This window comes from Citrus clementina, unplaced genomic scaffold (genome assembly GCF_000493195.1).
Source record: "Citrus clementina cultivar Clemenules unplaced genomic scaffold, Citrus_clementina_v1.0 scaffold_2, whole genome shotgun sequence".
In the NCBI taxonomy this organism is placed as follows: domain Eukaryota; kingdom Viridiplantae; phylum Streptophyta; class Magnoliopsida; order Sapindales; family Rutaceae; genus Citrus; species Citrus x clementina.
In genome coordinates this window covers 15547942-15561570 of record NW_006262688.1, presented here as the reverse complement: position 1 = coordinate 15561570, position 13629 = coordinate 15547942, and the positions used below count along the sequence as shown (strand labels likewise).

Genomic DNA, 13629 nt, shown 5'->3' with positions numbered 1-13629 from the left:
ATTTTTTATTAATGTCCAAAAAAAAATTATTATAAAAGGGTAATATTGTAAAAGTAAGCCAAAAGAAATAAAAAGTAACGGTAGGGTATCAATACTTTAACGGCAGGGATGTTTCAAGACGTTTTTAAAAATATAGGAACTAAATGGATACTAATCTTAAAATACAGGGACTAAAATAAAATAGCATTGTAACATACGAAAATGCAGTAAATCACAAACATACAGCAACAGCAAAAAGAATATCGGTAATAATTATTAGATATCCAGATCTCGATAAAACAAAAGTATCAGATATCCATGAAACAAAATTATCATAGATTTAGATCAATGAAAATATTTTCACATTGGAATTGAAATTTTACAAATTTATTAGATAGATAACCCTTTGTATATAATCTTCAGGTTTGAGCTAATTTTCTAGCTAGGCTTTATATTTAAAATTAAAAAAAAAAACTACACAAAATGTCTCAGCCATTACTTTTGTAACTTTAAAATTTTTCAAGATTCGAACAATATATTTACTTGATATAATGCAACAGGTAAAAATAAAAAATAATTGAATATATTTTAATGAAAACAAACTATTGAAGCTAACTAGCTCGAACCCAGGGACTAAATTAACATTTATCCAATTTATTACAAAATCCTAACAAACTCGGATTCATTATCCTAAATCTGAAAGTGTTGTTGCAATGAAGCTAAAAGTTCCGTAACCATTCTCTATTTTATGTCAACAACCACACAAAGAATTACAAGCATTTGGAGCAAACCAAATTGGCAACAAATTCATCAATATTTTTGTCTGAACTTCCGCCTTTAGCCACGGCTTCTTCGGCAAAATTTCTCCATTTACCAGCATTCTGTTTTATCTCCTTGCCTCGCTCACCCTCCAATATTTCACTAATGCAATGTGCAATTGCTTCTCTTCTGACAATTCCTTTCTCATCCGCTGGAGCTTTAAGTCCCATTTTCCAAACATCCATAATGTACTTGGAATTAGTGCTCTGATCAGCCCATTGTGGCATTGCCACCATTGGAACTCCCAAGCTCAGAGCCTCCAACGTAGAGTTCCAGCCACAGTGTGTCAAAAAACATCCTGTTGCTTCATGTGCCAAAACTCCTAATTGTGGACACCAATTCACCACCAAGCCTTTTTGGGATGTTTCATCTGAAAAGTTTTCCGGAAGTTTAGATTGTTCAGATTCCCTGACAACCTACAAGAAATACTTGTCACTTGCTTTCAGACCCCAAGCCAATTCTTCCATTTCCTCTATTTTTAGTGTTGCCATACTCCCAAATGATACATAAACAACTGACCCTTTTGCCTGGTCGTTCAACCATTTAATGCAAGATTCATTATTTTGCTTAAACATGCTGAAACCATAGTCTTTGTCATCTTCAAGTTGCTTATCCAAGTACATGGGAGGGTACGGTTGGTCCAATTGTCCTCAATGGCCAATGCCTCCCCAGCCATTCAGCTACCTGGACAAAATAGATTTAAAGTTTATTAATGTCAGAAAGCATGTTGCTTGACTACTTTTTGGTTCCATGGGTAAAATCATGTGATATATGTGCTTAGACTACTTTTTGCCCGATCATTTAACCATTTAATCCAGCTTTTTTATACACACAAACACACACACACATAAATATATATAAGGGATCCTTAATTATTTTAAAGACATAAATAAATAAAGATGAAAAAATATAAATTTCAAATCCAGTACATTTTATCTTATAATATATTAAAATTTACATATTTTTTTATTCATTTTATCTTATTATTAACTTTTATATGGTCAGAAATTCTTAATTGAAAGCTCCATATATATACACACACTAAAGTAAAAGGAAAATTATTGAAAAACTTGTAATAGATTTTACCTCTTCCTCCAACTCATAAAATGTGTTGCAAAGAACCCAATCAGCTTTGTCAATATTATCAAATTGATTTTTCAGCACCAAATCAGAGATAGCAGTATATGGCCCAAATCGTAAACGAATGAAGGCATGTCTTGAGGCTCAAGTGGGGGCATTCCGGGCAGCAAAATATCATTGCCTGTAAGTGGAAGTTTGAGCAAGCCCCTATTCACATGGTAATATATGCAACAAACAGCACAAGATTGAGTGAGAAAAGTAGCTCCAAGCAAGCCAAACTTCTTAGCAACATCAAGAGTCCAAGGCAAAATTGAATCATATACAATGCAATCAACAGGAACACTTGAGGCATTCATCTTCTCGACTAGCTCGGTAAGAGTTTGGGGGCCAAGTTGCCAAAATCTCCCCAAGTAAGCGTCAATACTCTCTGCTTGTGCAATACCTCCTTCATCGTAGCCGTTGGAGATTGCCTCGAGAGCAATGGGGATGGGTGATGAATTTCTATGCAAGGATTTGTAAAGGAAATGAGTAGTAACGAAAGTGACTTTGATTCCTTTGTGTTGTAAGCGCTTGGAAAATTGGAGCATGGGATTTATATGGCCTTGTCCTGGATAGGTTAAGACCAAACAGTGAGCCAATTTGCTGGAGGAAGCTTTCTTTTCATTCTTCGCCGTTTATTTTTTGCTCTCTCTCTCTATTTCCGTCGCTTAATTATATATTGATTGATAGGAAAGTTCAAGACATAATCTATATCTTGCATCATAAATTATTTGAAGTCATTGCATACGTCTGCGAAGGTGAATTCACGCATTTGCTCATAAATTCAAAAACTGAAGGTGGTGATCCATCAAATTATGTCACATTCCAGTCGTATATACAACTTTGCTCCTTCTTCTCATTTGAATCATACATCATAGCTCATACGAAATTTTTCTTAGAGCTCTTGGAGGCTTGGAGATAACAAAATTTTTAATAAGTGGACAAACTAATAAATAAATAATCAAATCTATGAAAATAAACAACAAAGGGAAAAATTAGAAGAAAAAAATTTGTCTATAGAATAATGATGTTAAAAGATATTTTTCTTATAGTGATGGTATACCATTTTGTGCTAATTTTTGTGCATCTATCATTATTGTTCTAAATAAATAAGTCGGACATCAGAAGCTCAAAGTAACAAAAGTTCAATGATATCATAATCAATATTATTGAGAAATTATATATTACAAGAAATATGGTCACATACCAATTCTAATTAAGGCCCTATTTTGAATTGTTCGCAAGCAGTTGGATTTAAACTAAATTGATAAAAACAATCAATTTTAATTTTAATAAATTCTATTCACAAATTTCATAAATTTTTACCCCATAATTAATGATTTATCAAACACTCAATAATAACTATAGTCTCTCTTTTTTTTTAAAAAAAAAAAAACTAATTACAACATGACAATTCCAAACATGTCCTAAATTACTGAAATTATTTACCCTAATTTTCGTATTTATGACAATTCCAAACATGTCCTAAATTGCTGAAATTATTTACCCTAATTTTCGTATTTTTTGACACGATCATAAAAGAAAATTAAATTGCGATGTATATTTGAAATAAGTGGAAAGTAGGACCCGCTAGCATTATAATTTTTTTTTTTTTTTGTCCTTGCTTTGGTAAAAAGGTGTTACAAGTCAAAGATATTACAAAAATTCAACAAAATTAAAGATATTACAAGCTTTTGGAGGAAATCAAATTGGCAACAAAGTCATCAATATTTTTGTCTGAACTTCCACCTTTAGCCACGGCTTCTTTGGCAAAATTTCTCCATTTATCAGCATTCTGTTTTATCTCTTTGTCTCTCTTACCCTCCAATATTTCACTAATGCAATGTGCAATTGCTTCTCTTCTGACAATTCCTTTCTCATCCGCTGGAACTTTAAGTCCCATCTTCCAAACATCCATAACGTACTTGGAATTAGTGCTCTGATCAGTCCATAGTGGCATTGCCACCATTGGCACTCCCAAGCTCAGGGCCTCCAATGTAGAGTTCCAGCCACAATGTGTCAAAAAACATCCTGTTGCTTCATGTGCCAAAACTCCTAATTGCGGACACCAATTCACAACCAAGCCTTTCTGGGATGTTTCATCCGAAAAGTTTTCCGGAAGCTTAGATTGTTCTGATTCCCTGACAACCCACAAGAAATACTTATCACTTGCTTTTAGACCGCAAGGCAATTCCTCCATTTCCTCTATTTTCAGTGTTGCCATACTTCCAAATGATACGTAAACAACAGACCCGTTTGCTCGATCATTTAACCATTTCATGGAAGATTCAATATCTGGCTCAAAGATGCTGAATCCATATTCTTTATCATCTTCAATTTGCTTATCCAAGTATATGGACGGTAGCGTTGGTCCAATTGTCCTCAATAGCCAGTGCTTCCCCAGCCATTCGGTTACCTATAAGAAATTATTCCACTACAAATTGTAAAATCTTAGATATCAAATAACGTCAAAAGAAAAATTATCATTCACAGTTGATTCAACTAGTAAAATCCTATGGGATAAGGTTTGTTAGTTTAAATCCCACTTATACGAGGGTACATAAGATTTAGATTTAATTTGATCTGATCTCTTTATATAGATTTTTTTCACAAAGTGATCAGGCATAATTATTGTTTATTCAGTAAAAATATTTACGTAATATGTTTGTTCCCGTAACAAACAGAATTAAGCACAAAGTGATAATAAAACAGTGAAATAATTACTATTAAGACAATAAATTTGGAAAACGAAATTTTTATCTCCTTATTTGATCAAAATATGAGCCTTGGTTATGATGCTCTCTTTAATAAATTTCTCAACTCATTTCGCTGTAGACTAGCTTTTTTTTAATCTATAGATTGTTGGTCGATTAAAAATAATAAAAATAACAATAACAAAACTATAAACTAAATGATGCATCTAAAATTAATTATATATAATTAGTGATATACATGTGTTTCAAGATTTTTAGAAAATAATCAGCAAAGCTCTACGTGGCCTTCTGTTGATTATTATGCGGAATATGCATCAGCTTTAACATAATTAAATCTTAACCTGCAACGAATTCACATATTCAATACGTTACTTAAAAATCAACACAGTTCTGATCATCACTAGATTCGAATCATGTGCTAGAAAAAAATTTGAATTGAAGAAAAATTATTAATTACCTCTTTCTCTAACTCATAGAAGGTATTGCAAAGAATCCAATCAGCTTTGTCAATATTAGAAAATTGGCGAGTAATAATCATATCGAAGAAAGCAGGATATGATGCCGAATCGTTAATGAAAGAAGGCGTATCTTGAGGATCAAGTGGACGCAATCCAGGCACCAAAACCTGATCACCAGTGAGGGGAAGTTTAATCAACCCTTTATTCATGTGGTGGTATATGCCAGCAACAGCACAAGATTGAGTGAGAAACGCAGCTCCAATCAAGCCAAACTTCTTGGCAACATCAAGAGCCCAAGGCAAAAATGAATCATACACAATGCAATCCACATCATTCAGCCTCTCAACAAGCTCAGTAAGAGTCTGCAGGCCAATTTGCCAGAACCGATCCACGTAAGCTTGGTCCGTTTCTGCCTGTGCAGAACGGCCTTCATCGTAGCCATCGGAGATTGTCTCTAGTGGAATGGAAATGGAGCTTGATGGATCTCGGTGTAAGGATTTGGAGATAAAATAAGTAGTGACTAGGGTTACTTTTATTTCTTTTGCGTTCCAAGCGCTTGTAGAATTGAAGCAGGGGGTTTATATGACCTTGTGCTGGATAGGATAAGACCAAACAGTGAGCTAATTTGCTAGAGGCAGATGCCTTCTTTTCATTATTCTCCATTTTTTCGTTCCCAAAACAATGAACTTGAGCTCGCTTCCAGTGATCTGCTGGTTAATTATATATATATATATATATGCGCACACACAATAGATTTTTTGGAGTAATTCCAAAAAATTGAGCCATATTAATAATAATAATTAAAAAAACTTTTAAAAATTAAAATTTTGGAGTAAAATTTCACTTCTATTGGCTATTGCACATCTTAAAATAATAAATTTACATGGGTAAAACAGACAGGTCCAAAGCTTAGGAGTCGTGATGCAAGCATGCTTGTTTTCTTATCATTGTATTAATTAATTTGCAGTCATTGAATACGTATGCAGGTTCTGCATGGGGGCCAAAGATAACAAAGACATAAATTTTTATTTACACGAATCATGTTGACGATGTTGCCTAAACTTAATTATCAATGTTAATTCCGCCATTCGTTAGGCGGCATCATAAGCTACAGCCGATCTTTAGGTGGACAACACAGACAAACAAGGCAAAATGTTGCTAATTTTTTGGAAGATGACATAAACAAGACATTATTTGTGGTACCATTTTCCACGGATCATTTTACGTTTTACAAAAAAACAAAAATGAAAAAGGCGTTTGGCATGCGTTTTTGAGCTATAAAATAAATACAAGGAGAATGGGTTGCTTCCATTCTTCAAGTTTAATCAACGGAAATGGAGTTTTGTTTCTTGTCCTTGCATGCTTAAATGGGGCCACAACCTTTGTCATCAAATGTGACATTTTATTAACAAAAATATTTAATATGTATTAATTAATATAAGAACAAAGGATGACTTGCATATAGGTATGTTATAATGACAAATACCGATATATTTATTTTAAGAATAAAATAATATTTGTTTATTTATGTTTTTTAATTTTTAATTCAGTTATTTAATTTATTTTAATTATTTATTAAATATAAATATTTGAATAATGGTTGGCCTAAACCACTGCAAACCACCGTTGACCACCGGTCGCTACAATTTTCTCATAATTTTTTGCGTTAAAGTTTGTACCAATGGAATCCTCGTCAATAGGTCTACACAACCTTACTAATATCTCTAGTAACAAAGCTTTCATTTGCTGTTAGCACGTAGTTAAATCTTTGAAATCTAAAATTTTAACTGTACATATTTGTAACATTGCATAGAGCCCTCGGTGTGGATTCTAGCGGCGCCAATTAAGACGTTAACGAATAACATATTTAAATTGTCGGTGGTGGCTAGTGGTGGCTGCCAGTGGTTGTTTATTTTTTAATTAATAAATCAAAATAATATAAATTATAATATCAAATATCAATTTATGTAGTATAGTTCATATAACACATGGTACTTTATGAATTGTACTACCCTCTCTAATACTATATATCATAGTTCAATACCTTCCAACATACCAAACGCTCCATAAAATTATTTTCAAGTCTATGGTCCCAAGATACAATATAAACTCTATAAATTAATAGTACTGAGATCATATAAAATCTATTAATTTATATGGTGTATTTACAATTCTATTAACATACATATAATTAACCAAAAATTTATTTTATTTTACCAATCTAATCATATGAATAAGAACTAGCCCACTAAATATACATCAAGTAGACTAAAAAAATAAAAATATTGTACTTATCTACTTCGAGGTTTCTAATTTAGAAGAAATGATTGCTAACATCGTTGAAAATCCTATGATGATGAATTTGAGGATGATACAACAGCTTTATTTTGGAGCCAATTATGTGCAAGGAAGCACTCAAATCGACAACAATACTTCATAATTTTTTACTGTGATTCAAGAGTTCAATTCAAAAATTTATAGATGCATTAAGAAAAATTATTAGAGATGAATTTAGAGAAAAATAGGCAACAATAGCTCATATTTTATTAAATAAAACAGCATAGTCCATTATATTTGTAATCTAACAAATTATTAAATTATAATGTGAATGAGACTACAAAATTATATAAGAGTTTTTAGAAAAAAAAAAGTATTATTTACATTATAATTTAGAGAAAATAGGTAACAATAGCTCATATTTTATTAAATAAAACAGCATAGTCCATTATATTTGTAATCTAACAAATTATTAAATTATAATGTGAATGAGACTACATAATTATATAAGAGTTTTTAGAAAGGAGATTCTCAGTTTGGTGAAAAAATGAACGAGGGTGCAGTAGCAGCCGTTGAGTTCCTATTAGTCAACATTATTCTTTTGACCCTTCCAATCATTTTTAGTGTTAGTGATATGTCCTAAAGGCCAATAGAATGGTGTTTGATTTTAGGGAATTATTGTATTTGATTAGCATTTTGATATTTATAAAATGGCAAAATTATCAACATTTATAAATTAATTTAATGAATATAGTCCAAGAAGTAAAATAGTAAAGGAACAAATTCTCGAGTTTGTTGAGAATATGAAATGTGTATGGATATGAAATATGTATCATTTGTACTATACTTCTAAAATAGTTCCTAGTGGTAGATTTATGTATCCTTTGTACTATACTTCTAAAATAGTTCCTAGTGGTAGATTTATGATTGGACGTCGAAAATTCCTATAAACACTAGTATGTGTTATGACTCTTTATGGTATATGATACTAAAATGGATGGTGAGTTTCATATAATTGACATGAGATGTCAAGTCAAACACATAGATACTTGTTGCAAGAACAAGTTTACTGAACTTGACCAAATAATAATAAACCATATGGTTTTGAGTGTTAAAGGCTTATTATACATTGTGATAGACATCTGGATGGAAATCAAGAAAATTCGAAATTAGAAATATTTCAATTATTTAAAGAAAAAAAAGAAGAGAAATATTAAAAAGAGTAATAACGAAAATAAATATAATAAGAGATAAAAAGAGATGCGACTTCCCCCTAAATATTTTATACCTTCCCCTACAAAAAAACTTGTAATACCAACCCCATTCGTAATTCCATCAATTACTCGTCTGTCGAACAAATGAGTTAGTTCCGCTAATCCTCTTATCCCTTCTGTTAAGGATCTTGTGTAAAAAGCATCTATGTTTAGTAATAGTCTTTAGACCTGAGGCATCACAAATGTCTTGTACATAGACACCTATGATATGTGAAAGCATAAGGATTGATTCCTAATCAAGGAAGAGATTTAGCAATAGCTATTATGATTGGCTATGTATGGAGACAAATGTATTGCCAATATGGAATTCATCATTTTGTAACAAACAAAAAGGATGTCCCTTTAAGATAATATGAATTGGCATGAGAAATCCTTGGCTAAGGTGAAATTTAGTTGAAGGAGTTCAAATTATATTTTTTATGCCAAGTTCATTTAGATTTATTTTTTACAAAAAGCATAAATACTTAACACACTAAACCATAAGCTATGCTTTTCTCTGGACATGGATAATGAAGAGACTAGGACATAGAGAAACAATGGAATAGGTTCTATAGATCTAACAATTCTTGTTATTTGGGTGGTTTTGAAATACTGTTAGGCGTCACTCATGACTTGTAGAAACCGTAAGAGCATTATTGGTAAAACGTATTAGCAATGCATCTTAAGTCATTAGAAAACTTCTAATTGATGACTAAAGAGTTTGGAATCATTTAATAAATATAGAGTTATCATTAAAATAGTTATACTACCTTATAACAATGACCCTAAAAGGTCACACACCTAATAGAAATGAAAAAGGAGTTACTAGAAAATGAAAAGTTAAATTTCCTAATTTTAGGAAAATCGGTATTTATATTGTAATTCATTAAGAATGAGTCTATAGATCTTAAATATGATTTAAGATAGAAATTTTGATGTTCCATAAATGGTTTAAGGAATAAAATAAATTTCATAAATCCTCAATCAAACATTAGGTATAAGATTGAGCACGTAAAATGACCATATCGGACATATTTCGGTTCATAAATGATTATTGACTTCTAGACCAATTTTGGGTTTAGAATTTTGGGCTTTTATTGGACCTAATATGCATTAGGAAAAAACATGAGAACATGTCACAAAAGAAGCTCACAATTAACCATTTGATTTGATCAAAATAGGCTTAATTAATTAAAGACAAAATTAATTAATTTGGCTATTTATTCATTCAAAATTAATTTTATTAAATAAATTATTGGAGTGATAAGATCATGTCCAATAAAGAATGGCTCAGTGAGTGGGTCTAGCTTATGATAATGTTTGGTGTCATTGTTGAAAAAGATAATGGTGGCTTTATTTTGTGGAATGAATGATCATGAACTAGCATTCATGTTTCTTCATTATTTCTCCCATTCCAAAATAAAATGTGGTGATTCCAAATCCTATGAACTCTTGGAACATGTTCCAAGTGTTGACTGATTAGAGGCATCACAATTGGGGTGCTTTAAGGATCTCAAATTATGCAAAAACATAAGCTATATTCGTGCAGTGATCTATTTCCTGGATAGTGTTTGTACCTTGCTGTTTTTAGTCATTTTCTTCTACCTCACAAAGTCGTTTCTGAAACGACAAGTGAGGTAAATAAACTTCAATCTTTCCTCTTGATTTTTGTTTTTGAATGAAGTCGATCCGAGGTTTCAAAAGCTTCCACCATTCGTTTTAATTTTATTGCGCAAAAGTTGCGTTTTCACGAACCTCATGGACAAATGTTGTCCTTCATCCAGATGATTACGTGATTTCCGCCACGTCAGATTGACACATTAGAGCTCGTGTTTCAGATTCGAACTCATGCTCATTGAGTCAAACTCGGTGGAGTCGATTAAGATGTCTTTTTTTTTAAATTTTGGGCAGCTTTTGAATGGTTGATGATGTGGCGAACACAATAACTGGATTAGATAACTGAATCTGATGGGAAATCTCTGACTCAATGCTAACCAGATTCTAGGGGTGGGCACGGGTCGGGTTGGGTCGGGTTGATAGCCAACCCGACCCAACCCGCATATAGAACGGGTTGAAAAAATTCAACCCAACCCAACCCATTACATTTTTCAACCCAACCCGACCCAACCCGCAACTCTGCGGGTTGGGTCGGGTTGGGTTGATTGGGTTGGGCTTTTGAAAAAACCCATTTTTATTGTCTAAATAAAAATAAAAAAATAATTAAAAAAAATTAAAAGAAACACAAATACTAAAATTCTTACAACAAATCCAATATTTCAAAATTTAGCAATCAAATTATTAGTACATAACTAATGAAAAAAAAGTACATAAATTTAAAATCTTGTTTAATACAAAACATTAAAGTCCAAAGAGTGAAATTATAAGTCTTCCATACATAGGAAGAGAGTTTTCCCGAAACCATTGCTACACCAACCAATAGGAGTGTAATGAAGATCAGTCCAATGACATCAAAATCCAGATCAATCCAAATTAATGACATCAAAATCTGATGCCAATCTTGAATCTATATAACAATAAAAATAAAAATATTAGGCATATATGATATAACAAATAAATACAAGGAAAATATAAATAGAATAAAAATAAAAATCATAATATAAATATTTACCTGATGTAATTGATTCATAAAATGCCATATCTTCAACCGAAGATGTATCCTCTTCTACGGCAATACGAGAAGAACAAAGCCAATTTTGCCCACATATTAAGCTCTCTACCATTTTAGGACTCAAAGAAGCTCGAAATGGATCAAGAATGCGTCCTCCTGTACTGAATGCAGACTCAGAAGCAACTGTAGATATTGGGATTGAAAGAATGTCTTTGGCTATATTAGACAAAACTTTATACTTCCCACCATTTACCTTCCACCAGTTCAACAAATCAAATGAATCATCAAAGCAATTTTCACAATCATCTAATAAATATTTGTCCACTTCATTTTTCAACTCTACACCATCCTCTTCCAGCTGCTTCTTTTTCCATTTTGAAAGTTTTGCTACCTTGGCTAGTCTATAATCAATAATATCACTTTTTTTCTCTAACTCGGATGGACAAATGACAGCATTAACAGATTGGTTTTGGCTACCACTATCACATCTAGAGTTATTATTTGTGTAAAAATCATACAAAGAAGATAATAAGCCCTTAATCACTTTTATGAGCTCACACACAACATTTTCATCATACAACTCCTCAAAACAAAATTTCACAAAACTCAATTTATAACGCGGATCAAGCACAACAGCAACAATTAACAACTTATTTAGAGTGTTGAGGGAACCCCAATATTTGTCATACTTCTCTTTCATCTTCTTGGCCATTGCACTGAAATAAGAATCATCACTTACTATCAATCCTTTTAAATTTGACTCTATAGAATGCATCTCATGAAAATACAAATGTGATGTAACAGACAAAGAAGCACTAAATTTTTTTGTAATTTCATAGAAATTCTCCAAAAAATTATTCAACACACTTGCATTCACCCAATCTATATGTTCCGGTGGCCCAATCCTTTTTTTTCCACCCTCTTTCTCTTCAAAATAGGATCTATAAAATCCATCATCATCCTCCAATCGTTCAAAAGCTTTTTGATATACAAGAGCACTCTCTAACATCAAATAGGTGGAATTCCACCTAGTAGGAACATCCATCACAACAATACGTTTAGAATCAAGTTTTTCATGCTCAACACATTTTCTAAACCTTACTAATCTAGCCGGTGATGATCTTACATATTTCACAGCATTGCGAATGCTAGAAACAGAATTATTCATCTCTTTCAACCCCTCAGTCACAATCAAATTTATAATATGTGCACAACATCTAACATGAAGGTAATCACCATTCAACACAAGCCCACCCCAATTATTTAGCTTCTTTTTTAAATAAGAAATGACCAAATCATTCGAACTTGCATTATCAACAGTAATTGTAAACACTCTATCAATACCCCATTCAAGCAAGCAAGACTCAATCAATTTTCCAATTGTATCTCCTTTATGATCATCGATCTGGCAAAAGTTTAATATCCTTTTATGAAGTTGCCACTCATCATCAATAAAATGGGCTGTAATAACCATGTAATTCAAATTTTGTATTGAAGTCCAACAATCAGTTGTTATACAAACCCTATACTTATTACGAGCAAACACTTTTTTCAAATTATTCTTCTCATTTAAGTACAACTGATACACATCTCTAGCAACAGTTCTCCTAGAAAAACGATCAAGTTTTGGACAAGCTTTGCTCATAAATTTCCGAAACCCTTCTTTTTCAACAAAACTAAAGGACAATTCATCAATAATTATCATCTCAATGCATGCTTTTCTAATGTCCTCTTTGCTACAAGATATTGCCACAAGATTACTGCCACCACCAGTTGTGTTATCCTCAAACACCAAGGTTTTTTGTTTTAAATCAACTTTCCTATCAGCATAGGCTGTGCATGCTGCCAAGTGATTCCATAAAGTACGGGTCCCAATAAATCTAGAATGATACGCATACACTTTAGAACAGTAGTTACACTTACATTTTGTATCATTCTCTAATTTTGTGTAATGTTCCCATACTTTTGACGCTTTTCCACCTTTTCCATTGCCTGCATTTGTATTAATAGCACTATCAGTTGTACTTTGAGTTGTTGAAGGTGTAGAGATATTAACTCCTGGATTACTGGATGAATTTGCTTCCATCTACAAGGAAAAAATTCCAGGCCAAGAATATTGTTATTATCCTATTAATAATTAACAAATAATCAAAAAAATAACAAATAGTGGTCACAGCAAGCTTAAAGCTCTTTTATTAATACATTTAACCATGTTTGGATACTACAATAAATAAATATGATTAAAATAATTTTATGAAAAAAAAATCCATCGGAGATAGAATACATATGTGAATTTGAGAGCATGACTAGTTAATAGTAATACTGAATATATTTCTGCAGAACAATGCCCAGGAGATGTTTGTCGAAAAGCTTTTTCCCTA

The 13629-nt window shown here is 32.1% G+C and overlaps 1 protein-coding gene and 2 pseudogenes across 1 annotated transcript; all 3 read right to left on the bottom strand.

The window, feature by feature from the left end:
- Nucleotides 1-678: 678 nt before the first annotated feature.
- Nucleotides 679-2689, bottom strand: LOC18052828 (annotated as a pseudogene).
- An 890-nt stretch (nt 2690-3579) lies between these two features.
- On the bottom strand, nt 3580-5752 carry LOC18052827 (annotated as a pseudogene).
- A 5347-nt stretch (nt 5753-11099) lies between these two features.
- LOC112100918 (zinc finger BED domain-containing protein RICESLEEPER 2-like) lies at nt 11100-13334 on the bottom strand. The gene is made up of 2 exons (XM_024190790.1): nt 11249-13334; nt 11100-11143 (listed from the first exon to the last, which is right to left on the bottom strand). Exons 1-2 carry the CDS (start codon nt 13332-13334, stop codon nt 11100-11102), a joined length of 2130 nt encoding a protein of 709 aa, XP_024046558.1.
- Nucleotides 13335-13629: the final 295 nt, after the last annotated feature.

Bases quoted from the DNA above. Each gene is read 5' to 3' on its own strand.
- LOC112100918 (XM_024190790.1), bottom strand. From the start codon at position 13,334: ATGGAAGCAAATTCATCCAGTAATCCAGGAGTTAATATCTCTACACCT. The intron at 11,144-11,248 runs GTAAATATTTAT...ATTGTTATATAG, and splicing joins TTATGAATCAATTACATCAG to ATTCAAGATTGGCATCAGAT.